Raw genomic sequence first — 26,683 nt, forward strand, 5'->3', positions numbered from 1 at the left:
ACAACAAAAAATGAGTTTTGTGGCAAAAGGTCATATGAGAAGCATACAAAGGAGCTATACTATTTTGAATATTATGCCAATACAAAGCACAGATATTGAAGGACTTAAGTTTGTTTTTTTGGCAACAAAACATTTATTTTGCATGGGCTGAATATGCAAAGCACAGACATTGAAGGACTTTAGCTTTTTTGTATTTGGCAACAACATTTTTTTTGTTGCATAGGCTGAATATGAAGAAGTGCAGAACAGCCCTGTTTAAAGTGAAAAGAAGGGCGCTAGTGAGGTGTGGGTGAGGTAAGCAGTACTAAGGACCATGTCGAAGAATGAGAGGCTGGCTCTCTCCTCTCTCCAGTCCAGAGAAGCTCAGTTTAACTTTGCTTCCCTCCTCATTGTTCAGGAATAAAGCACTGCCGGAGTGTCCCACCTGCATTAAAGTAAAAAGGTTTGAAAAAAATTGTTGCATTTATGTATTGCTATCACTCTTACATAGCAGATATAAGCTAATGACGATATTTCATTATTTTATTTCGCAGCACATTATTTCAATGTCAATTTCACGTTTTCATATTAATTTAGCTATTTATTTATTAAATTCCCGTTTTCATTCATTGCTTAATATTGTCATATTTGGCGGTCCATAATCGAGGTGCTGGGCGGCTACCCATGTTTAAAAAAACGAAAAAATATCCATTTGATAAACTAGGTCCTTATTCACGTATTGTGAAACATTGCCCCCCTGTGGCTATAGCAGAAACCGCACCACCAAATCCAATTAACAATTGCAATTATTAGTCACTACGCCTTAAAAACGGTATGCTGTCGGATGAAACCATTTACTACATTCCTTATCTGAAGTCCTACCTGGAGCAGGTTAGGGTGTCGCGGGCGACAGGCAATGATGCCGATGAAAGAGAAGGTAGCCGCAAGCACGGCCAGACAGGACAATATGAAGAACAGGTTGGTGTTACCTGTAGTAAACACAGAAAACACCACGCTATCAACATGGCAACAAAAATAAAACAGGCCAAATAATAGTCATTGTCACCAAAATCATTATCATAAATATATTAAAGAAATATATATAAATATAGAGGAAATAATGTTACAATTTTTTGTTTATATAATAAATAAAACCAAGAAAAGAGAGCAGAACACATTACGACAAGAGGTAGAAGAAGAAGAATCTAGAAGGCTTAGCAACAGCTGGAAACAATTGTTTTATCAGGTTTTATATTATAAATAAATATCCACTGTGTCATATACTATTTTGGTTGTTGCATAAAACCTTGGTGATTCAGCTTTCATGCATAACCAGCTCTTAGTCTCATACAATGACATATTTCCAGCTAGGACAGGAACATATCGATTGACCACAGCATGTGCTTTCCCGTGTTAGGGACACTCTTTTGATGTCGGCCACCGCCAGACACACACACACACACACACACACACACACACACACACACACATACACACACACAAACACACGCACACATACAAACACACATGCATGCACACACATGGACACAGACACACAGCAAGCAAGACAGGCATGCATGCACACACACGCTCACACATAGAGACACACACACACACACACACACACACACACACACACAATGTCATATGAGTCTGCTGAACTAATGAGCCAAACATGCAGGGGGCATGCTCGATTTGAGATGCTGCATGACACAGCTACTAGTGCTCTCTATGTGTTTTTTCCACACTCTTTCAAACCAACCCTCCCTTGCTCCCGTTCCTCTGTGTTTCTCCATTTATTTCCTGTACAAGAATAGGCTTGAAATCCCGTTTGACATCCTATGACTCATATCGTATGTGTGCATTTAGTCATCCACGTGTATCGAGAAACAGAGACAGAAAGACAACCAAAGACCGAAAGAAACTTTAAAAAAATGAATGAATAATAAAAAAAAGAACAAAAAAGCAAGGAAAGAAGGAACAAATGAACAAACAAGAGAAAGAAATAGTAACAACGGAAAAAAATTCAATAATTCAATAAATGCAGACCGAAATAGTCAGAAATCGAACGAAAGCCCCCGAAAACCGAAGGAGGAGATGGCGGTGACTCACGGCCCCTCCCCACGTAGACGCTGAAGGAGGACTCCAGGCTGCTGATGTCGTTCTGGACGCTGATTTCCAGGCAGTGCAGGCCGCTGGAGGTGAAGGTGTGGTTCAGACGCAGCATGTGGCTGTACAGCACCGACCGAGTGCAGACCACCGGGGTCATGGACCTGCAGTCTGGGACCACCTGCCAGCACACCCACATGGGGGGGCTGGGACACACACACACACACACACACACACACACACACACACACATACGCGCGCACACACACACACACACACACACACACACACATATATGCACACGCACACACACACACACACACACACACACATACGCGCACACGCACACACACACGCATGCTCACACATATACATACGCACGCAAACACACACACACACACACACACACACACACACACACACACACACACACACACAGGATGGAACAAGGCATAAATGAGGGGTCATTATGATCCAACGGTAAGAGAAAGAGGGACAGAATGGGGCGTGCCGTAGAACAGCAGGAGGCATTAGTGTGAGAAATGTGGTGCGGTGACATTATGAGCATCTCTAATCAACAGAGCTCGATTTTACAGATTTAACACACTACCTCCCTAATAAAAACCCAAATAGGCGTGAAATGAATCTGACTTGTATGACAAAACTGAGAGGATTAATAATAACTCACCTCCCATCAACGTGAAAGAACATGCTGACATTCTCGGCCACATGGTAAATAGAATGCGATTCCATCTCAATTTTGCTGATTGCGTCTAAAAAAAACCAGATAAAGACCAGAACTTATGAATATCAGGAATCAAATCAATAGTGCTACATCCATACCAATCCACCGTTGCGTTGTTGTTATTTTTGTTATTATTGGACAGGGAAGTGCTTTATAATAGCCTTATAACAATAAAGCCTACCAATAACTTTTAAATCCATCGAGTAAACTCCAGCTATCGGTACTTCTTGTTTGGTCATGTTGGCCCCCACTTGCAGGCGCAGAGTATAGTTCCCAGATTCCGTGTAGTTGTAGCGAGCCACTGGCTCGGTTCCTTCGATCACTTCCCTGCGTAGAGAAACGGAACCATCACCTCCTTGGAACCTCTTCCAACCATATCACTTTAAACACATAGGAGGGTCTTGATGTTGGCCTACCCGTTCCCAAAGTCCCACGTGTAGGTGAGCTTCGTTTGGACCAAGGTTTGTTCTGGGTCGAAGATTTGGAACATGGCGACGGTCTGGACCGATGAGGCGAGCTCTCCGGTGTCACGAACCAACGTCGAGTTTCCTTCATTCTGGTAGAAGACCAGTTTCCCTGACACATTTTCTGGGTGAGCAGGAGGGAAAACAAAACGATGACATCCAATATACATTTTAAAACGGGTCCTTAATGAGTTTGGTCAACTAGGGGCCTACCTAGTTTGATGATGGGGTCCGTTTGCCCGGACACTTGGACACCCGAGAACAGCTGAATGCATGTCAATATCAGCACATTTAAACGCCTGAAAAAAACAAATCCAATTCAGTTGATCATTATTAATAATGCTTTAAGGTGAGTGCGAATCATAGTAGTACTATTTATCATTACCGATACATGCTGATCATCAGGCTGGTTCAGATGATTCTTAACATTGGTACAGGGAGGTGAAAGAAGTGGTAGTTGCGCGTAAAGTGCCAGACCGCGTGTCTGAGAGTTAGACCACCGGACTTGGATAAAAGCGTGAAATCGCCACCATGCGTTTCAAGTATGTGCTTGAGATGAAAGCTGAGATTTGTATTGAGTGTCATATACTGTCTGCCCACCTACTTCGATCCAGTTTGAACATTACACATAATAATATATGTATTTTAATTTGTTTGTATAAACCTAACGGATCATCACAACATCAATATTGATTTATTCAATTACGGTGTAGTTCATGCGTAATGGCTAGAAGCGCGCGTAATTCATATGCCAATGAACGTCCGCATGGTGGCGCCAGAGATACACAAGTTTTCGATACATTATTAATAGTCAAATAGTAATTCCAATTATGTCGATGTAACACGATGAGCCGGAATATAGATAGTTTATAGATAAATAGTAAGTAGTAAATATAGTAAAATTTGGTCTAAACTGCTCCAATCTCTCTCTCAATTTCTGATTCTCTCACACACACGCATGCACACTAAAACGCACACCTCCACCCACACACACACACACACACACACACACACACACACACACACACACACACACACACACACACACACACACACACACGCGCGTAATCAAACATAGCTCCCAGTCCAGGGAGTGGTGCCAGGCCCAACCCTCTCCTAGCTCATAGACTCATCATGATAACGTGCACGGCAGTGTCGAAAGTGCATGACTATGGCCATGACGTCATGACCCGGCCGCTCCTGCCCGAAACAGCAACGCGCTCAGCGGCTGTCACACGCACGCACGCACGCACGCACGCACGCACACACACACACACACACACACACACACACACACACACACACACACACACACACACACACACACACACACACACACACACACACACACAGAAGTTGGCAGAGTGTGCGGTTAGTTTCAGGGAACGGTCTTCAACGCAGTGTGTCTCCTGGCTCGGCTCTGCGTCTCTCTGCCCACATGCACAGATTGAGGTGTGTATCACCGACTGTCGTCTGCCCGCTGGGAACCAGGAACGTGCTGCTTCTTCTTTGAGTGATCGTGAAGCTCGCTCGATCGATACCTTTTTTCCATAGAAGTGTTCCCGGAGGATCAACCACATAGGAGCTGAGATATGTCTCGGGAACCGGACGATGTCAACAAGCTGACCGAGAGCACCTACAAGGTAATATTATCACATCAAAGATCAAATACTATCATATATGATTCAAGTGACTGATTCGAGTGACTTTTTTATGAGAGGTGTTTTTATTATGAGGTTTCCGTTTGTCGGTTTAGGTTAGCTATATACACTATACAGGACTGCTCTTATTCCAGAGACATACTTTAGCTACACTCCAGCTACGTTTCAAAGTGGACCAAGTTACAGGTAAAAAAAAAAGTTGACTCGATCATTCGTTGAAGTCGCTCCAAAGGCTGACCCCAGACAGTGGAACATGTGATCGGCATGGCTAATCCGAAGATAAGAGATAGGCTACATATACATCTCAATCCACACTGATCGAATCACGTCCAGGCGACACCTCGACAGATAAGCAGGGGGAAATCTCTCAACAACACTGTCAACCAATCGGCACCTGTGTGTGTGTGTGTGTGTGTGTGTGTGTGTGTGTGTGTGTGTGTGTGTGTGTGTGTGTGTGTGTGTGTGTGTGTGTGTGTGTGTGTGTGTGTGTGTGTGTGTGTGTGTGTGTGTGTGTGTGTGTGTGTGTGTGTGTGTGTGTGTGTTGACCCATGTCATAATAGTTTCATTCACTATCTCTATCTCTCCTGAAAACAGTGGGGACTGGAGAGCTAGAGAATGAAAAAAAAGAGAGAGAGCGATAAAGCGAGAGAGAAAACCTGTTTTGGGGGTTGTTTAATTCCGAGCGCAACTCTTGATTCTCAGCCGACCGCAGGACCTTATTGTTCTCGCCGGGGCGTGCCGGGGGAACGGCTGGGGAGGCGAACAACACTCGATTGTTGAGGTGTTTCAATAGGTAGAGAGGTTGTGGGTGGCGGGGGGGGGGGTGCTCGTGGCAGACTCCTTGTGCCAGACTCCTGGTGCCAGACTTCGTTATAGAGGGGGGGGGGGGGGGGGGGCGACGACGACGACGACGACATTGTAACGATTGAACATTGTATTACTTTTGTAGTAAAACGTCGTCCCCTCTGTTATTTAAAGAACAAGCACACGCACTGTGTGTGTGTGTGTGTGTGTGTGTGTGTGTGTGTGTGTGTGTGTGTGTGTGTGTGTGGGTGTGTGTGTGTGTGTGTGCGCGCGTGCGTGCGTGTGTTTGTGTATGGCCCTACTCACAATATTCTTATTTATAATGTTTTTGGGCGGAAAGCAAGAGCTGGTTCCTATATTAGAGCAATAGATTCATATTGAGCAATAAAGTGTGGTTTACTAGATGCTGTTTTCCTCTCTCTGCCCGCTCTAGAATGTGATGGAACAGTTCAACCCCGGGCTCAGGAACCTGGTCACCCTGGGAAAGAACTATGAGAAAACCGTCACAGGTAAAGCCCTCGTCTGGGGAGAACAATACCACTCATGCACACATGGTTCTGCATTGTTCTGCATGACCGGTCGCTCCTAAGATCACTCAATCACAAGATCAAATCAATCAGCCTTACTCAATGAAGGCTGATAAAACGACCCAAAATACTGTAACTGTGACGCTTTTCCAAGTCAATCAAGTACTCATTCGCAATCTAAAAAATATAAATATATTGCTCAGTTTTTAATTTCAGAGTAAGTTTTCTTTTTATTTGGATTTATTTCGAAATTTCTAAGGTTCATATTATTTTAGAAATCGTATGGTAAAGGCTTTTCGCAGCTTTCCATAATAATTAAATGATCAGATCCTGTCATTTTTACCCAAAACTCTCTTATTGTTCGCTTTTTCCATCCCAGCCATGGCTCTTGCAGGGAGGACCTACTTCGATGCCGTCTCGAAGATTGGAGAAAATGCAACAATATCCCCTGTCTCCAGAGAACTCGGTGAGTGTTGTGTTGACTGATGCCCCCCCCCCCCCCCCCCCCCCCCCCCCACACACACACACACACACACACAAACTATCACCCCACCTCCTCCACCAGTGATCTGCACGGTATATAGCCGTAATGTTTATGACATTTTCCGCTGAGTAGACATAGGTGTCATAGAGACATAGAGTAGACATAGAGTAGACATAGAGCCAAGCTAGGGAAATAGCCCGTTTCGGTTATACCATCCGCTCATTATTTTTTTTATATCACCTTTTGACTTGGCCAAGGGGGGGGGGGGGAATAACAACCTATCTTTTTCACACGACCTCCTTGTCGCTCTGTTGATGTTTCTTTGTGTGAGACTTGAGCTTGTAGTCATTCATGTCTGTGACTCAGCGCCGATCATTATCCCTGAGCTGGAGAAACACAGAGATGCCCTGGTTTTACCCAAGGGGGTGTGGTGCAAGGGGTACCGAATATATATCTGCCGGTCTGGTTCATGTTGTAACAAGTGTTCACGGTGCGCTTGTGTCCAGAAAGGACATGGCAGCTCAGGTTACAGTGGTTGGTGATACAAACCAGACCGAATCAGAAATGGTTATACCAGTAGGATTCCTACATTTAGCTCGCCATTTTCCTTAACAGCAGCGCTGCTTGAACCGTTTAGAAAAACATTTACTTTCGATGGCCTCTCTGCATAGGTTTTATGAAATAGAAATTGCAGATAAGAAAAACAATTGATACGATTTAGAAAACCCAAGGAGCAACAAACGATCACTTTGGTACAATTTCCTTCCTACCATTCAGTTGATATGGCAACATTCATCGTCATGTCAACCAGGTTATGTGTTCTTATCCCATTATGTTTCACTGTGATAAGAAAAGAATGACGGCGGGGCATATGTGGGCTTAAGGTGAATACAATCCTTACAGAACACATACATGAAACCAGTAAGACATAAATTCAGTTATGTAATATCGACTGAAAGCGGACTACAAGGGCCAATGCCTTGTGGAGCATATCATTCATCATTCTGCCGTTCCAATCGGTTTTAGATCAGTTTTAGGATTCCATCAGGAACAAGATGAATGCGTCCCCTTTTAAGTCGTCCTTCTTTAGAGCATATCTCTGTCTTCGTCCGGACACTTTGGCCTGGCCGGAGCGACCATGGCAGGGCTGTGTGAATTCTCACACTCGTCACACAGAACGGTGGAGGCAAACAAACTGAACAAACAGTCGGAAGGACAGAGATTTTTGTTCTCCTCAAACGCCTCTCCCACCAGGTCCCCTTCCCATCAGCTGTACGGCCAAAAGTGTTTCACCTAGTTGGATTTTGATCCTCATTTGATTTCACTGTCTTCAACCTGCAGACTATCCAAGGAATCCCTGTCTTTAGTGCAGGCATAGAGATCGGTGACATAGTGACTCTCCGTCTCCGTCTTTATGGATTTTTATTGAAATAACTCATCGTATTGCTCGGTTTGAAATATTGTTCCTGGTGTCTTCATACATTGGGCAGATTGTAGTTTTATTTTTTCAGAGAGCCGAATTACAAAAATATTTAGGTTTATATAACATTCATAACTGTCCCTCCCATTTATTAAAAACATGTGTTTAACGATATCCAATATATAGAAACATATCCCAAATATAGGCCCTTTTTTGAATATATTTCCTATATACAGGCCGTAACATATTTTCCTAAAGCAAAGTAATTCTCCCCTTTGCTCTCATTCCTCACTCCCTAAAGACGAGGTTGGAGAGTTTATCCTTATAGTAGCTGGTACGAGTGTAGCACAGGTAGCTGTTACAGTGGTTTGACCTCCCTTCCCTCGCCATGACTTTGTAAACGTTAGTTCTGTCCACACAACTTTGTAGCCAACAGCCAAAGTCATCTCGTTATCGCCTTATAAAGGCAAGTCGATTAACTCGGAAAGCGAGGTCTCGGACAACGTACAAAGAGCACTCGTCAGATTCCTTGTGGTGTGACCTTTGTTGTCGCCTTTAAAATAGTAGGCAAATTAGCCCGACCATGTAGACATGGAAAGCATTTCGGGAATGTGGTCAAAAATTACAGTGTTTTGGTCATAGCGAGAGTGGCTATACGGTAATTGGAGGATGGTTTAAGGAACTAGAGAAGAGATGATTTACACTCAGTGACAAAAGAAAGAGAGAGTGGCGAACAGGGACATTCTCAGCCCCCTTCCTGTTTTTAAGCGCTATAGAGTCTAATACATACATTTTACCTACCGTAAAACCTAAAGGCCCCCAGGGTTGCCGGTCCAATACCGCCAATTGTCACCATGAAATCCCTTTTTTAAAGCCAAGTGGTTTGAGCTCCCATTCTCCCGTATCTCTGCAAAATCCAAGCCTATTGTGTGTGCTTCAAATATGACATTTGGTATCGTAGAAATCATCGACCCGGAGGAAATAAGACACACGATTCCACTCAGGGTTTTCAATGGGTCTAGAATTAGAGACTTCCTGTAAAGCCACTTCTGTTGTGCCCTACAGGGTGTTGCCCCAAAGCAGTAGGTATCAACAAAAAGTGATTGTAGAAAGAACAACATCTCCACCTGCACCACCTCTTCCACCTTTTCTCTTAGCTACACTTGTCAACCCTCGGCTGACGATGGGGCTATTTTAAACACTAAGGTTGAGCTTTCAGCGGGACTCAAATGCTAATGGATTCCTGCCCAGATTGAGGGCAGATCGTTTCTGCCTGATTACCTCTGGTAACGCATCTTTGCTTTGGAGAGCAGCCAATTTACTCCTCTAAACGGGGGAAGAAGCAGTCAGTCACGGTAAGCTGAGAAAGAGTTTGTGAATCTTCAAAACTGCTGTCTTGGGGTTGTTGACGTGAGTGGGATGTTTCGGGGTCTGTCCCACAGACTGCGTTGTCGTCAGGATGCGAAAGACCATTTCTCTCTTATAAGTGATATGACATCATTAGTATCCCCTGTACATTCAAGAATCAAGTATTACCTAATATCGCCAAGTCTCTCGCTCGCTCTCTGACAGATGGACACATACATCTCTGTTGGATGTCAGAGACCCAGGTCCCCATTCTGATCTGTCTGTCTGAGCTGTCTCTCTCCCGCTCTCTGTCTCACTTACTCAACCCTACATACAGACCTTCCTTCATGCACCACCTCTCTCTCTCTCTCTCTCTCTCTCTCTCTCTCTCTCTCTCTCTCTCTCTCTCTCTCTCTCTCTCTCGCACACATTTTCTTCTCTCTCTGTCTCTCTCTCTCTCATTCTACCTCTACTGTAGATTATTTCCTTAAAAGCGCCACATATCGTAACCATCCAAGCCTTTCTAATTGGCGTGCCTTCACACCGTGAACATCTTGCTGCAGATATGTATGTTCAGCATCTCAGATATGTTGTCTTGTTTCATTCTACTATCACTTTATCTGTGTCATATTGAGTTATACGGTCTGATAAGATGCCATAACATCTTCTGGGAATTTACCCTAAGAGTAAAATAAACAGGGGATAGTTTGGTGACATGGACCTTGATGATGATTCACTGTTACAGGGATCACACCCAGAAGAGCTATTACCGTGGGTGGGTTCGGCTTGAAATCTCTATTCTTTCCTTTCCTAAGGGCCCTCACAGGAACCAATAGTAGGCCATAACACCCAGGGGCCCGGGCCTCCATATTGTCACAGCTCCTCTACTTTCTTACATACACAATAAACAATTGTTTAAACCGCGGAGCCAGGCAATACCTGCTCACTAACCATGGCAACTGGGCATTTTGAAACCCTTTATTTTCCCTTGACAGTAGTAGGGTTAAGGTTAGATAGCCAGATGACATTTTGACCATTTGAAACTAGAATCTTTATCGGAACTTGTTCATGTAGTAGCTCTATACAAAACCTGCAGAGCTACATGAGCTCTGATGCAGTGATTCTCAACTAGTGGGCCGCGACACATAAGTAGCTTATAAACCTTTATCGATAGAAAGAATGAACTAATGTTACTGTGTTAAGTCATGGTTCAAAGGCTTACTATTTCCTTGAGTTTAGCCACAATTGTTGCAGCTTGTTTGTTCGCTCCATTTGTTTAACGGTACCGGAAAGCATTGTTGATTACTGCAATATAAATCGATAGTAAAAGGCTAGACCAGTTGAGAACCACTGCTCTATGGGGTTTGGCTAGTAGCTACTGGGACACAGTAGAGTACATACACATTATGACATTGAGTCACAATGCTGCCCCATACATTTCTTGAAAAGAAAACATTTTGAGAGAAATATTTTGAATACATTTTCGTTACATAGAACAGGAGTTGTACAAGGAAATAGTCAGTTAAATTGCCTGTTATCTCAAATTGATCACATGATAACATATATTAGACCAATCCGTATCTTGAAAAAAAAAGCAATAGAAACTTTTTATTAACTTTATTACATCAGCTGTACTGCCTCCCAGACTATTGTCAAATAGATTTGTGAGTGTGTGGGAGTGTGTGGGAGTGTGTGTGTTTGTGTGTGTGTGTGTGTGTGTGTGTGTGTGTGTGTGTGTGTGTGTGTGTGTGTGTGTGTGTGTGCGTGCGTGTGTGCGTGCGTGTGTGTGTGTATGTGTTTGTGTGCGCGCACCTGTACTTGCATGGGCACCTTCTTGTATGACTCATTATGACAATATTTTATCAAGAAGGATAAGAATGTGCCCATAGCAAGACCCAAGGATCCCCCCCTCCCTCCCTTGCCCTCTCCTGAGATGGTATCCACAGTGAGGCTGATGGGACGTCCCATGAACAGTACACTGACCCCTACGGTGCAGCCACTTGGGTTCACCTGTCCTGCACCATTTACTTTAAGGGGACATATAGTATGTCAACCACAAACTGCAAAGTTCAGAGCGAGTTCAGCCGTTGGTAAAAGAATGAGAATGGTTCAACCACACTGATATTGCATAAGACCCTTTTAAACCTGGATTTGTATGTGTTTGGTCATATCCGAATGCCCAGAACGCATGTTTCAAAGAGGGGGGGGGTCCTTTTAATTTTTGACGCCTTTGTTTAATATTTGAAAAATGACACACACACACACACATGACACGCATTCAGGTAAATTAAAACAAAAGCAGTTAGCGCAAAATGTATAGACAACAGCTCAGTAAGCTGAAGAGCAGCGCCACCAGTCCGACATGTGAACTATCGTGTACAATTTGTCATGATTATAGGCTATCTTAATCCTATTTATTCAATCACTCGTCGCTTCCTATGACAGCACAAGGTTTTAATCGTGATAAGTCACCATGTCATCTGCGAGGAATGCTTAAGGTGTAGCCAGACATGCCATGACATCAAATTATAGACGTCAAGTTCTTGTGAGTGTGTTTGTCCTCATTGTGCTTCATTCAAAATTACTTGAGGCATAGCTTGAAGCTTGGCAAGATGGCTTCCCTCCTGCAGAATCAACTTATTTACACCTCACATCAGAGCGAGTCACCTCAATGTTGTCATTGTGTTGAAGAAGTCCACTTGATAGCTCTCTCCCACTTCCTCCTTGCTGTGATTTCGCGCAAGTAGAAAGGCAGTTTATATTAAGTTCAAACGATGGATTTTTGGTGTGTCTTGGCTTGGAATTGTTTTGTCTACAGAAACATGTGAACACCATTGAAAGTTTACTACAAATGACTTGAGTAAGTTCCTGTATAAATCTTTATCTGCCGTTCTACCACCAAATCAATGTGCTTTAAAAAGGAAAAACATTTGCTTTAACTTTATGTACTCTTCTTAGCTACCTCTAGCCACATGCATGGCTCATGTCGATTAGCCATTATTGGCACAGGGACAGAATAATAACTAGTCCACCATTTCAAGTGTAACATTTCCGCATGGGTCAATCTTAATGCCCTGTGAAGGTAAACAGTGGTGTCTGCCAGGGCTTATCCTGTATAGGTGTGCGGTACAGCAGCCTCTTATCCAGCACCTTGGCATCACAGGTGGAACCCTACAGGTGTACCTTGACCTTTTAGACCCCCCCCCCCTCTTCATCCCCACCCTCAACCTCATCATCCTCCCCCTCACTCCCCCTTGTGTGGGTGCTGTTGTTGGATGTGGGGACTGTATAAACATGATCACCTGCTCCACCCCCCAGCTCCCCCCCCCCCAAACACACACACACATCACCGCTGCCACTGGAGCACAAAGAAGGCCTTCACCAGTACTTTCTGGGGACCTTTCAGAGGTCAATGTTGTTGTAGCTGGACCCTGCTGTCATGCAGCCGTGGTCCAGAGGGCTTTTAGGTGTGTGTGTGTGTGTGTGTGTGTGTGTGTGTGTGTGTGTGTGTGTGCATGTGTGTGTGTGTGTATGTATTATGTGTGTGTGTGTGTGTGTGTGTGTGTGTGTGTGTGTGTGTGTGTGTGTGTGTGAGTGTGTATATGCGCATGCGTGTGTGCATGTATAGGGGGCACTCAAACTCGTGCCCATATGAGTTTGTTTAAGTACTCAGCTGATACGCTTGTTCCTGTTCTGCCTCACCTTCCCAGAGCCCTCCTAGAACAGAGTAGCACAGAACGGACCCTCTGCAGAGTCCTGCACCCGCTGTGTATTCTGCTGTTTGCCAGAACACTGTTTGTCCTGTAGTGAACCTTTAGGTCTAGATGTCACTCTATTGTGATGAAAACGGTTCAGTTGTGATTGTCTCTTGCCGTCTGCTGTATTGAGCGGTGCCCATTGTCCTCGGCCGTACGCCTGCCGGCCCTCACTGGGATCCGTTTCTGTGAAAGTGGATTGTTCTCACCAATGCAACAGGATAAAATGGTACTTTTTATACAGCTGTTCACACACTGACAGCTGGAAAAGGGGCATGTGTTGTCGGTAGATTTGTTTTTAGATTGTCCCGTACTGGTGTGTTGAGTTTATGTACTGTATTGAGAAAGAACTGGTTTGTGGGCCATATAGATTGTTTTGATGTAAATACACATGTACAGGTATTTACACTACAGTCAGCTGACACATTCATTTGTGTCTTTATTTGACTGCAACATTCCAGAATTCCAAGAATACTTTCTTGTATTCACAAATCCATTATTTTTGCCTTTCATCTCACTTCTTATCTTATCTGTATTGTATAGTATTGTATTGTCATAACAAGGACAACTAACCACACCTAGATAGATGGATGTCATCAAATAAACCTATACACATTTTGATAAATGGAGTGCCAAATTGCTGTCCTTTATCAGAAAAATCATAAGACCATTAATGGATGTGTTGTAATATGTTTTGGAGCTTTCTTCTCTTTTCATCAATTGTTCTTGTGTCACATTAATCAAAAACCCACTTGTCTAATGTACTGGTTTATCTTTGTGTCTCCAAGGCATGGTCCTCATGGAGATTGGAGAGACCCACAAGATGGTCCAAATGGAACTGGAGGAGAATGTAAGTACAGTCGTATTTGGTATAAATGAGTAGTTTCATGAGTATCTGTTGAGGGACCATGGCCCTGCTTTTTGCTTGTTATGCAGCTGGAACGACATAGTTCCAAGTTAAGTGTTCATCTTATCAGATCTTGCATAATGCTTATCCGATCAAGACTCAGGAATTGCCTGGAGGGTTTTCAGCGGTGAGTACAGAGTACACGCTGATCTCTTGAATGCCGCAAAGATATTCCTGCTTATATGCCCATGCTGCTGTATGGATGAATTGAATGAATGCATGAATGCATTTATTTTATTGGTCGTAACCAAAGGGTAGGGGCAGAAGCTTCAGCTGATATCAAGCCCCCCACTTCTCACATTTAAGAGTAACAAACAAATGTCATACACATACAGTGTGTTTGCATATACATGCATACACTTACCTACATAAATATATACATACATACATATATACACGCCTACATATACCCAAAAGGGTCAATACTTATATCCAGTAGATTTCCACCATAAGATGGAAAATATCCTAAATAATGATGATATCCATAATGAGAATAACGATGTTCATCATCATTACTGTTATCAACATTCTCATAGAGTGATACTACCGCTACTCAATGTCTGTACTCATCTAGTGTCATGTCTTTGAACCCATTTTTAAATTTGAAGAAGGATTTCCCCAATGATACGGCCTATTGCACCGCGGTGGGACACTGAAAAGCCACAGTATGCAGTGGAAGCCCTGGGTTTTACGTGTAATCAGTTGAGGTAGTTCAAGCCGCTAGAATCATGTGGGGTATTTTACGGCCTCTGGAAAATGTCGTTAACTCACCAAGGTTACATACTGGTGTTGTTGTGCTGGTTTGCAACACACACACACACACACACACACACACACACCTCTTTTATGAACAATTATCATTCCAGAAAGGTCTCTCTCACTCCGTCACCTCGTAACCATAATCTTTAGATACGTAACCGAAGTATGTCAGCATTAGGTAAGAATTCCACTTTAGAACAGAGAGATGGCCATTTTTGGTCATGCTTTACTTTTCAGTTGTTAACAACACTTGAATCTAGAGGTGAAGGGGAAAGTTGAAAGTGGATGGCAGAACCGGCTTCGAGCTCGGTGTTGTCTCTGGGAAGAATGCGTTGAATACCTGTCGCTAGTGAGACATAAACCCGAGTGACAAGTCCCATGTACGATGAGAGAGACACAGGTCAGTCACAGGTTTGAACCTTCAGGCAGTAAGCAAACGCTGATGCAGCAGAAGTATGGAAGACTTGACTTGAATTATCTTCAAAGGTGGTGTGTGTTTGTGTGGGTTTTTTTTTGTTCAATATTGAGAGTATTAGTATCATTGACTATGATAATAATATGCCACATGGGATAAGGGGTCTTAATGTCTTGCTGAAGGTAGAGTGTTTCTTGTGTTTTGGTGAATCTTAAGTGTCTTTGTATATTCATAGCTGCACCTTGTTCACTACAAAAACATGCTAGCCATATTAGTTATCAAGGTAATCATAGTCACATCCCACATATGGATATATATTCATTATCATATAGGTGGACACAATGAAAGTGATTCTGGTTATTGGATAGCAGCCCAATACTGAAATAGAGGGTTATATTTTGATCAATTACACAAACCTGCTTTTGTATCACAAATAAACATGTTAGAACAAGTTGAAAAGTACATTGGCTCCCAACATTTTTTTGAAGTCCATCCTAAAGTAGCGCCCTTTGGGTCTACAACTGTTTTGCAACAGGGAGAGCTGTAAATCATTGATGCTCAGCATGTTGATAAGCCCATCCTACCACAGGAATCCTGCCCTCTCCTGCACAGCAATAGTAATATACGTCTCCATTGTCTTCACAGTTCAAGAGGTTCCACCGTGAGATCATCACCGAGCTCGAGAAGAAGACAGAGATGGACGTCAAATACATGACTGTAACTACACCGCCTTGTGTGTGGGGTTGTGTGGGGTTGGGGTGTGGTGGGAAGGGCGTGGCTCGCTGCCATAATCGATGCAGTGTTGACACTTCACTGTCCAGCATGTCCATGGGTCTGTCCGTCCATACATTTATCCATCATCGATCAATACGTCCATTCTGCCATAACCATCCATCCAGCTATCTCCAGACCTCCTTCAAATCATCCATCCAGCCACTCATCCATCCATCCATTATCTATCCTTTGTCTATTCATCCGTCCATCTATCTATCCATTCATCAATCCATCCATCTATTCATCTATCCATCCAACTACTCATCCATCCAAAATTCACTGATCCGTCCAACATCTATCTATCCATTCATCCATCCATCCATCCATCCATTCATCTATCTACTGCTATATCCATAAGGAGCATATCACCGTGTCCCCTCAGGCGACCTTCAAGCGCTACCAGACGGAGCACAAGGTGAAGCAGGACTCTCTGGAGCGCTCCCAGACCGACCTGAAGAAGCTGAGGAGGAAGAGCCAGGGGAAAAACTCCTCCAAGTACGACATCAAAGAGAATGAGGTAGGACACGGTGGACAGACCTCAAAGAACTCACCCTCTGGGCCCTCACCCTGTGTGTGGGGGTTGGAGCACATTTGCTACGGTCAGCTGGGGCTAGCGGGGTTCGCTGTAGCGTCGCTGCCATGCGCTGGGGGAAATAGGGGAGCTGTACTTGAAGGCAGTGGATGGTATTGTAGTTCTTATGCCGAGAGTGTTATAACAGCCAAGCTCAACAGCAAAAAATGGTTTACTTGTGATTTTACATCTGAGAAATGTGATTGTGATAACATAAACACATCTGCAAGCATAACATAAGAAGGATTTCCATCATTGTGTTTTCAAGTAGTAAGGAGCAGAGCGTACATGAAGGCAAAGTGTTTAACTGGGTGTGGCAAGGTGGGCACATGAAGTGTTTCTCTGTGTTGATGTTGCCATGCCAACAGCTCTTTGTTCCAGATTTATCACGGTGCGAGGGCCATTCACTATCGCCTCAATGGTCTCAGTTACGATGCAGAAAAATTGTGTGCTCATCAAAACACGCATACACCCAGATGCACAAGAAGACACACATGGATGGATGCTCATATCTTCTTGTGGAACTCAAACACAAAAACGCATGCACAACCACACACACACACACACACACACACACACACACACACACAAACAGTACAGACACACCAGGATTTACACCTGGCCAGGTTTCCTTTGATTACAGAGTAGTTGGTTTAAGGGGAGAGTGGGCGTAACGAACATTTGGTAAATTGATGATCCAAGTGGCTTGGATGAAAAATCCCCACCTGTCGCACAGCATCAGATCTTTAGCTATCAGCACGCTGATCTTTATGCAGTGTGTACTAGTGTGGGTCCGGTCCATGTTATTGGGTGCTGTGCCTTTATTGTGAAAAGGCGCGGTGGGGTTCTGGGTTAAATGCTCAATGTATGATGTTCAATGCCTGTACGTTTATAATCCTGCCCTTGTGTTGGCGACAAGCAAGGGTGTGTTTTGTGTGTGTTTGTGTGTGTGTGTGTGTGTGTGTGTGTGTGTGTCTATGTGTGTCTTTCTCTCCCCCCCTCCCTCTCTCCTTCCCTCTCTCCCTCTACCTATCTCGTCTCTCCCCCCTCTCCTTTTACCTTTATCTATCCGGTCCTTATCGCTCTCCCACTCTCTATCAACACTCTCTCTCGCTCTCTCTTTCTCTCTCTCTATGTCTCTCTCTCTCTGCCTCCCTCTCTCCCTTTCCGTCTCCCTATCATACCAATGCCATTCCCCTGTTCATCTCTACACCTGAATGGCATCCACACATCAATAACACCATCCCTGGATCTGGGGCATGCTGAAACTGTCTGATTGTGCCATCCCCCCTTGTCTGAGTGTGTGTATGTGTGTGTGTGTGTGTGCAGGGGGGGGGCTGTTCATCCTTGTTGAATGGCTTGTTATGTGGAGAAAAAATAACACCAGAGAGAGCGATGGAGAGAGAAAGGGAGAGAGAAGTGGGGGACCATCTGACCAGCTATGTTTTTTTTAAGGAAACTATAAGGATACACCAGATAATGAGCTCCATTGTGACCCCCCACTCTGACTCGAAGTGATCATTTGGTGCTGAAATGGAAACTGTGCCTCAGAGCAAGCGATAGGACAGAGGGGGGTGACACGCGTGTGTGTATGTAGGGTACAGTAAGTGAGAGGGAGGGCAGAAAGAGGAGCTCGGTCTCACTGACACCCCACAGCAGGAAAACAAAAAGGCCGGTCCCCAGGAGACCTACCGCCATCACCGTTGCTAGGGGAGTGGGGGGGCTGATCATGACTTGGTCATTTGAAATCATGGACCCCCGAATTTCTCTCTTTCTCTAGACGTCCGTCTGTCTTTGTGTGTGTGTGTGTGTGTGTTCGTGTGTGTGTGTGTGTGTGTGTGTGTGTGTGTGTGTGTCTTCCTTCGCCGGCTCTATGGCAACGCGTGTCTCTCAGCGAACGTATCGAGTTGGCCACTGCTCACCGAGTCGTACCGGGGGGTGGGTGGGAGGTTGTGTGTTTACGTGTGCGCGTGTGCGCGTGCGCGCGCGCATGTGTGTGTGTGTGTGTGGGTGTGAGGCGGAGGAACCGAACTCTGAGCCCAGTCGCAGAGTGCTTAGTGTCCTTCCCCTGCTCTGTGATTGGCAGGTGGGCACTGAACTCTAATAACGCTGAGATCACGACGTTGCCGGACTGTCAACCATCCACCGCATGGTCCAGCAGTCGCTTTCCTTCCTCCCGCCCACTGTGGTCACTGTGTGTGTGTGTGTGTGTGTGTGTGTGTGTGTGTGTGTGTGCGTGCACTTGTGTGTCTGTGCGTGTTTGCGTGTGTGCGTGCGTGTGTACGTGTGTGTGAGTGCGTACACAAGTGTGTAATACATGTGCGTGCGTGAGTGAGTGCGTGTGCAAGTGTGTGTGTCTCTATCTTCATGGGTCAAGGTGAGGTCTTGCGTTACATAAACCTCAACAAACTGAAAATACAGGGTAGAGAACAGCGCGTACCTTGGCAACACAAGGGATGAACCACTCGTCCTTGAGACTAGTGGCTGGCGGAAGAAATGGCATTGCTTCGGTTTTGCTTTCACTTCAGTGTGACAGTCGGCTTTCCGTTGACCATTCCGTTGAATGATGGTTGATGATGTTCAGGTGGTCAATTTGACTCCGGAACGAAAGATCAAGGGTTCGAATCCCAGAGGACTGCAGCGTACATGCAGACCTCCTTGTGGGACCTGCTCATGAATATCATGCATCCGCCCCACAAATAAATGGTGAAAAAATGGTGTAATATCCATCCTAACGCTCCCTATTGTACTCATGTTGACCTTTGACCCTCCCTCCCCAGTACATGGAGAGGGAGGGCCAAAATAAATCGAGTGAAAATGAAAAAATTGTGTAATATCCATCCTAACATTTCCCAGTACCCTCGTGTTGACCTTTGACCCTCCCTCCCCCAGTACCTGGAGACCATATCGTTGCGGCAGACGGACATGCAGAAGTTCATGGCCGACGGCTGCAGGGAAGCGCTGCTGGAGGAGAAGAGGAGGTTCTGCTTCCTGGTGGACAAACACTGCATGTTCTCCTACCACATCACCGCCTTCCACGACAAGGTCAGCACAGGGAGGGGGGGGGGGGTACCGTGTGAAGGTGGGGGTTGGTGGGGGTATGGAGGTTCAATGAAGTGGTCCGATACTGCTTCCTGTATTTCACCTGCTACTTGATCCGGCTCGGGTGATTAGCTCCCAGCGGAATTGTTGTGGGTTCAAACTCCAATGTCCAATGTCTACAGACGACCAGTAGACCGTCGTCTGTCTACTGGTCGTCGGTCTACTGGTCGTCGGTCTACCAGTAGACCAACGACATCCCTGAGCAAGATTCTCACCCCTACCTGTATGACAAACATCTATTCAGATAGAGAGATAGATAGATACATACATTGCACGTTATTAATTCCTAAATGGGAAATTAATTGATTAATTGCGGATAAGTGTGTCTGCTAATTGACCACGATAAACAGTAAAGATCACTAGGGTAAGGGTTAGGGTGCAGCCTATGCCTCTCTGCGTCTGACACCTCCACACCCCCCACCCCCCCCCCCCACCCCCTCCAGGCCAAAGAGCTGCTGGCGGGGAAGCTCTCCGGCTGGCAGGAGAAGTGCAGCGACGCCACCAAGGTGCCGGACACCATCATGACCATGATCGAGAGGCCGTCGACCCCCCTGGCCAGCACCCCGGGGTCCTCGCCGCTGGTGGAGCGCTACAACCGCGTGAGTGGCCTCAGGGTCCTGGGAGACGCGGGGGGGGGGGGGGGGGGTGTCAGGGTGGTGGTAGATGTTTGGGGGAGGGGGGGCGGTCATACAGGAGAGAGACCTGACGTGTGTGTGTATGTACGCGTTCACTGTGCTCACTGCTCAGAGGTGTGTGTGTCTGTGTGTGTGTCTGTGTCTGTGTGTGCGTGTGTGTGTGTGTGGCTGTATGGGAGATGTTCAGCTCTATTTGAGTAATGCCTTGCTTTGTATACTCAATGCTAACACTAGCCCCTGTGCTCTTCCTCCAGAGGAACGCTGAGTCCATGGTTCCTCCGCCGGCCCCCCAGCTCAAAGCCCAGATCAGTCCTCTGGCTAACATGTTCCACCAAGAGACCCAGCCCCCCCTCACGTCCCACTCGGACCAGCGCTCAGGTATGTGTTTGTGTTGTGGCGGTCGTCAAGGAAACGTGGTTAAGTCTCATGCCTTACCGATATGTTACTCACTGAGACTTACTGATCTAATCATCAGTCACTCTAGAGTCTGTGTAATGTAGTCATATTTTAAAGAACAAAGACAAGAACCCCCAGAGAGGACTCGAAAACATTCCCCACTCTCCCTTCCCTCATCTCCCTTCTCCAACCCCTCCAGACCAGGGCAGCCTCGGGGAGGACAACCTGTCCAGCTCCGCGTCCCAGTCGTCGGACCTGGACGGGGGCAAGAGGTCACACGTGCGGACCATCTTCCCCCACAAGGCGGGCAGCAACCCCACGCTGCTCAGCTTCGATGAGGGCGACATCATCCTGCTGCTGCTGCAGGAGGAGCGCGACGGCTGGCTGTACGGCGAGGTGGACGCCACCAAGCAGTACGTGTTCAGGACTTGTTCACTTGTTCACTTGCAACTAGTACTATTACTATTACTCAGTCAGTCCTCAGTTCTCCTTAGTTTCAATAATTGATATATTTAACATGTATGTTGGTCAATTAATACAGTATTACCCCTTTTCAGTCTTCCAACATACTAATGACCAAATGATATAGGAGGGCATGCAGGGGACATTGAGGTTTGAAGACAACAGTAAAAAAAGAAAGTAAAGAGAATTGTATCCAGGATGATGGGAGCTTTATGACTCCCTTTCTGGAACAATGCGTGTGTGTAAGTGTACAGTTCTGGATTGGATTGGCCCCTTGGATAAAATCCAGCATAGCTGTGACTGAACCGCGTTTAACCTAGGGCACTGGCACTGTGATGCAATGGGTTTTATTATTCCAAGACATAAATGGAAATTGGTCCAAATCTAAAATGGGGATGGAAATATGCACTTGGCTCAGACACACCCTGGGTGTGAAATGTAACTTATTTTCCAGGAAAACCTGCCTCACGTGTTCCAGGTGGCAATAGTAGTTCCTGCCATGTGTTGCGTTGTCCTGATCTCACACCTTTAAGCATGTCAAGCATGTTTGGCTTTATATTTATTTTGGCGTGTGTTATTTAACTCTTGTCGTCCCATCCTATTCTCTCTCTCTCTCTCTCTCTCTCTCTCTCTCTCTCCCTCTTCGCCTGTTCACCTACACAAACTCTAGCTTGCAGTCTTTCCTTATTTATATTATCTTTAATATTAAAATGTTCTCTTCCTCCCTCTTCTGTTTAGCTGTTTCATTTTGTTTTATTTTACTTTTTTCTCTCCCTCTCTACCCCTTTCTCTTTTTGTGTGATGATCTGTCCAAAAATGTGTGTGTGTGTGTGTGTGCGTGTGTGCATGTGTGTGCATGTGTGCGTGTGTGCGTGTGTGCAGTGTGTGTGTGTGTGTGTGTGTGTGTGTGTGTGTGTGTGTGTGTGTGCGTGCGTGCTTGTGTGTGTGCATGTGTGTGTCTGAGTATAGATGTGGGGGTGGAGTGCTGTTGCAGTAAATCTTTTGAATGTTTCATATTTTTGCAGGACACACAGTTACTGCCTGTGTGGCTGTACTGACAAAGCTATTGTCAAACCAGTTGATCTTGTGCTTAGGGTTAGATCATTGTAACCGACTATGATTGGCACTGTCGGCCATTTGAGCTCTTCAAAGAAGTGGTTTGAGAGTCATGCTTTTCATCCCTTTGTTTTGTAGACGAGGCTGGTTTCCCTCATCCTACTGTCGACCGTATACAGAGCACGCCAATGCAAACAGGTGAGACTCATCCTTTATATATAGAAAATAGAAATATAGAATAAGAATGGTATATCAATATAGATGTCACAAAGTAAATGTATCAATCGTCTCCCAAGCGGCAGCATGGATACGCCCCGGCGCAGCGTCAGCCAGGTCTGCCTGCCGGAACAGGCAGAGGAGGAGCCTGTGCTGCTGCCGCCCCCAGACTACAGTGACCTCGCCCCCTCCAGGCCCATGGTGGGCTCCACCCCCTCACCACACAGCACGGTCAGTACCTGATCTGGTTGTTGTTTTGGTTTCTTACTCACTGACCATACAGATCTTTTGCTTCTCAATTTATAATATGACAGGGCAATATAATGTCTATTAAAGGCCAAACATGATCTGGGCGATCATTTTTCAGATGATTATTGCTGCACTTGCAAACACTGCAACCTGACCACTAAGGGTGTCCCCTTACAGATCTAACAAATACCAAAAGCCCACGTTGTATTTATATCACTACTGTCACCACGATATTAATTAGGCTTATCCAGGAAGTAAACCTGTGAAAGGAATTCATGCGGTGAATTTCCTGATAGTGATAGTGTTAGTGTAGGCATACTGTTGTTTTGTATTGTAACCGTAACCGTAATACTACAATTAAAGTAAAGAAGTATTAGTTATTAGTTATTAGTTTTCTCAACAACAAAAACTACTGAAAGAAGATCCCCCTTGTGTTTAGGAACAGAGAAAACCCTGAATGTTTGTCTGTAATATTTTTTCCCAATTTATATTAATCCAATGGGCTGTCAACTAGGGAAATCCAGTAGTGTTATTGAAATTGAGAGAAAGCACAGGACCATGGTATGAGCTTTGCGTGGCTCAGACATCTCAACAATGCTCCCAGCCAGGTTCAGCCTCTATTTAGGAATGAAATGACTAATAATGGGTTGGCAGAGAGAGAGAGAGAGAGAGAGAGAGAGAGAGAGAGAGAGAGAGAGAGAGAGAGAGAGAGGGAATAGGATGGGACGACAAAAGAGGACGTACTGTACTCCACATTTTCATTAAGGGCCGTCAAATTGGTAATGAAAGATCTGCTAACTGTGAACTATTGTTCCACACACACCTTCAATATCACCCTCCCTCCTTTCTCTCTTTACTGTAGGCCTACACCTTTCTCGCCATTTTTTGGGTTCTCCGCTCTGTTGTTGTCTCTCACTCTCTCTTTGTCTTCCTCTCTGTCTCTCTCTTTGTCCTTCTCTCTCTCTCTCTCTCTCTCTCTCTCTGTCCCGATACAAATACATTGTAGTTCAGGCTATTTGTCTAGGCCCCTCTCTATGGCAAGGGTTGCCGTAGTTACAGAAGAACCCACTAGCCCCCCCCCTCCCTCCCCCCCCATCCTTTGTGTAAATACTATATTGATGAAAAATGTGCCCCAGCTAAACGATACATGTCATTATCTGCACAGGAATACATACAACTCTCACAACAACAGAGCGACAGTGTTGATAGCCGCACTCTTCGAAAACATCTTTGCCATGAGAATACCTGCTAGTGCCATCCATCTTTGTCCCACTCTCTCTTACTATCTCTCTGTATTTCTCTCTCTTTCACCCTAACACACACACACACACACACACACACACACACACACATTGGGGTAGAGAGTCAGGGTTAGCCGAGTGCTAGATGTTTTGATAACGTGGCTCTAGACCCTCCCCTAATTCGTCAGCTTTTTGAGGAATGTGTGTGTGCCCATCCTCCTCCACCTGTGTTCACCTGTCTTCACGCTCCTTGGCCCCCGTGGAGATGATGGCTTTGTCATGGCCCCTTGACTTTCTAGATCTTCTAGATTCCTGATTACTCTGCAGAGGCCTCTGAGGTCATGATGCATGCTTTCACTGAGGACGCTGTGCGCGTGTGTGTGTGCGTGTGCTTGTATGTGTGTGTGTGTAGGTGAATGTGAAAGAGATAGAGACAGAGATTCAAATACAGAACGAGAGAGTGTAAGAGAGAGTGAGACAAAGATGTGGGTGTGTGTGTGTGTGTGTGTGTGTGTACGTGTGCATGGTGAGTGAATGTATGCATGTGTCTGTGTGTGTGTGAATGTGTACATGTGTGTCTGTGTGTGTCTGTGTGTGCATGTGTGTGTGTGTGTGTGTGTGTGTGTGTGTGTGTGTGTGTGTGTGTGTGTGTGTGTGTGTGTGTGTGTGTGTGTGTGTGTGTGCGTGCGTGTGTTTGTGTGTGCATGTGTTTGTGTGTGCATGTGTGTATGGAGGGGATGGGTGTTCTGAAAAATCCCATCAGACCTGTCTTACAGCACTGTCTTAACAGCTGGACAAAGGCTGTGTTTACACAGTTATTAAAGATTTCTCATTATTATTGTGTGTGTGTGTGTGTTTACACTGTATTGTGTTTACTGAGGATCCTCTCTGCTCTCCTTCAACAGGTTTCCAACGGGATTGGAAAGTCTCCTGCTTTTCTGGGGTGAGTGTCTCTTTGAGGCTCGATAATTACCCAGATTTTGTTATGATTTGTATTATGTATTATTTTAAGTGGATAGCCAATGTATTTGACACTATAGGGGTTATGCTGCTGTTGTTTTTTATTTGTAAAAACATTTGTATTTAATCCATACTGACTCTATGATTGAATCAGGTCTTTTATGGACCGTCTCCTCATGACATCTATGTTTTTCGTATACAGCGGAGGAAATCCATTCGCCACCATCAAGCTGCGGCCCACGGTCACGAATGACAGATCAGCACCGCACGTCTAACCAGCCACCAGTGCCAAAACACATTTGATCTTCACAATCAGAGTTGCATCCGATCTCCACCAACTGTCCTGTCCTGTCCTGCTAACCCGCTAGCTAGTCTTGCTCAGATGTAGTCTGGTCCATCACAAGCATCAACAACATGTTAGCAAAGAGAGCCTTCTCCTTGTGTATGTTAATATCGTCACAACGATCATGGATTTTCAGCCTAAAAGTGTTGCCACGTGAATTTACACTTTTTCAATATGCATTTAGACATTGTGCATCTAGCTGGCTATGTGTATTAATATATAGTTTCGTCACCGATAGACCGGTCACCATTGGTAGACTTCCTTACCAATGATTGGTTATATATGACGTCCTGGTGCAGTTGTGAATATGGCGACACCTAGTGGTTGTACGGTCCTGAGACAGACTAGCAAGCAGGTTGCCTTCCTGACTTAAGCATCAAGTGTATCTTCATTTTCTTTATTTATATTTAAACATAGATAGTGTGTTAGAGACATTGTGTGAGGATGAAGGGAGAGTGACATATGTTATGGTAAATGGGCTGGGTTTTACGAGTGCACCCTTCGAACAGGCTATTTATTTACAAGTTAATCCTTCAGCACAGAAGTTCGTCGTGGAGCTGTATTCACACAGTAACATGACACCCAGTCTGAGACACTATTGGGGCCACATTGATTTTTGATTTGCCATTGACTTCTAGAATGTATTTTAAATGTGTACATTTTTCCCTATTTGTGTTTCTCACTGAATGTTGGGTCTACTTTGCTTTAATTGTGATCTAAATCGTTTGAATAACAGGGGACACCGTAACCACAGATAGGCCTATACAGATCTACCTGAACAAAATATGAACAATGTTGTATTGTATGCCATATTTCAAGTTATTCTTTAAAAATATATATACTAAGTACAACAAAGAAGGTAGAAATGTTAAAATGCATTGTGTAGCATATGTATGTATGTATGTATGTATGTATGTAAGGAGAAAATTAGGAAAATATATTTTGTATGGAAAACAAATTATTTGTGGTTGGAGGCAATGATAAAGCTGGGTACCTCACAGAATAAGACATGTTTAAAACTGGATTGATTATGAAATAGTTATTCTTATGTTTGTTTGTTTTTTAAATGAGTAGTACTGCCTTGCCTCTGTGTTGGCTATTGTAGTCTTTTTGTTTCTCAATAAAACAACCTAAGAAATATCGTGTGACCCTTTGAGATGAGTTAAAGTTTGTTTTTTGAAACAGTTATAATATAGGCCATTAGTAGACCACGTTATAAAATAAGTAAAGTCAACAGTTCATGAGAGCACACGCTGCAGAGGGCAAAGGTCTGGGCAGGACACACAGATAGCTCTAATACAT

The 26,683-nt window shown here is 44.8% G+C and overlaps 2 protein-coding genes across 3 annotated transcripts; one reads left to right on the forward strand and one right to left on the reverse strand.

Annotated features, from left to right (window-relative positions):
* Positions 1 to 304: 304 nt before the first annotated feature.
* tmem130 (transmembrane protein 130) lies at positions 305 to 3,690 on the reverse strand (the record flags this gene model as incomplete). The annotated part of the gene is made up of 8 exons (XM_084485575.1): positions 305 to 424; positions 862 to 968; positions 2,092 to 2,294; positions 2,777 to 2,861; positions 3,015 to 3,160; positions 3,250 to 3,421; positions 3,511 to 3,596; positions 3,683 to 3,690. 8 exons carry the CDS (start codon positions 3,688 to 3,690, stop codon positions 305 to 307), a joined length of 927 nt encoding a protein of 308 aa, XP_084341701.1.
* A 1,009-nt stretch (positions 3,691 to 4,699) lies between these two features.
* Positions 4,700 to 26,522, forward strand: baiap2l1a (BAR/IMD domain containing adaptor protein 2 like 1a). Of its 2 annotated transcripts, XM_084485688.1 has the most exons (15): positions 4,700 to 4,749; positions 4,852 to 4,940; positions 6,196 to 6,271; positions 6,669 to 6,755; positions 14,084 to 14,145; positions 16,022 to 16,093; positions 16,533 to 16,667; positions 19,614 to 19,766; positions 20,267 to 20,422; positions 20,713 to 20,836; positions 21,054 to 21,267; positions 22,511 to 22,570; positions 22,669 to 22,819; positions 24,984 to 25,021; positions 25,241 to 26,522. In XM_084485688.1, exons 2-15 carry the CDS (start codon positions 4,890 to 4,892, stop codon positions 25,311 to 25,313), a joined length of 1,452 nt encoding a protein of 483 aa, XP_084341814.1. In that variant the 5' UTR covers positions 4,700 to 4,749; positions 4,852 to 4,889; the 3' UTR covers positions 25,314 to 26,522. The 2 variants fall into 2 exon arrangements, with proteins under 2 accessions (XP_084341814.1, XP_084341815.1); XM_084485689.1 differs by lacking the exons at positions 4,700 to 4,749; positions 4,852 to 4,940 and adding an exon at positions 5,602 to 5,751.
* The last annotated feature ends 161 nt before the right edge of the window (positions 26,523 to 26,683 follow it).

Source organism: Micromesistius poutassou (assembly GCF_964030765.1).
Source record: "Micromesistius poutassou genome assembly, chromosome: 21".
NCBI lineage: Eukaryota > Metazoa > Chordata > Actinopteri > Gadiformes > Gadidae > Micromesistius > Micromesistius poutassou.

What these genes read in the sequence shown, in the direction of transcription:
- baiap2l1a (XM_084485688.1), top strand. Translation starts at nt 4,890, where the DNA reads ATGTCTCGGGAACCGGACGATGTCAACAAGCTGACCGAGAGCACCTAC. An exon ending in CTATGAGAAAACCGTCACAG is followed by an intron (nt 6,272 to 6,668) that starts GTAAAGCCCTCG and finishes TTTCCATCCCAG; the next exon opens with CCATGGCTCTTGCAGGGAGG. An exon ending in TGGTGGAGCGCTACAACCGC is followed by an intron (nt 20,423 to 20,712) that starts GTGAGTGGCCTC and finishes CTCTTCCTCCAG; the next exon opens with AGGAACGCTGAGTCCATGGT.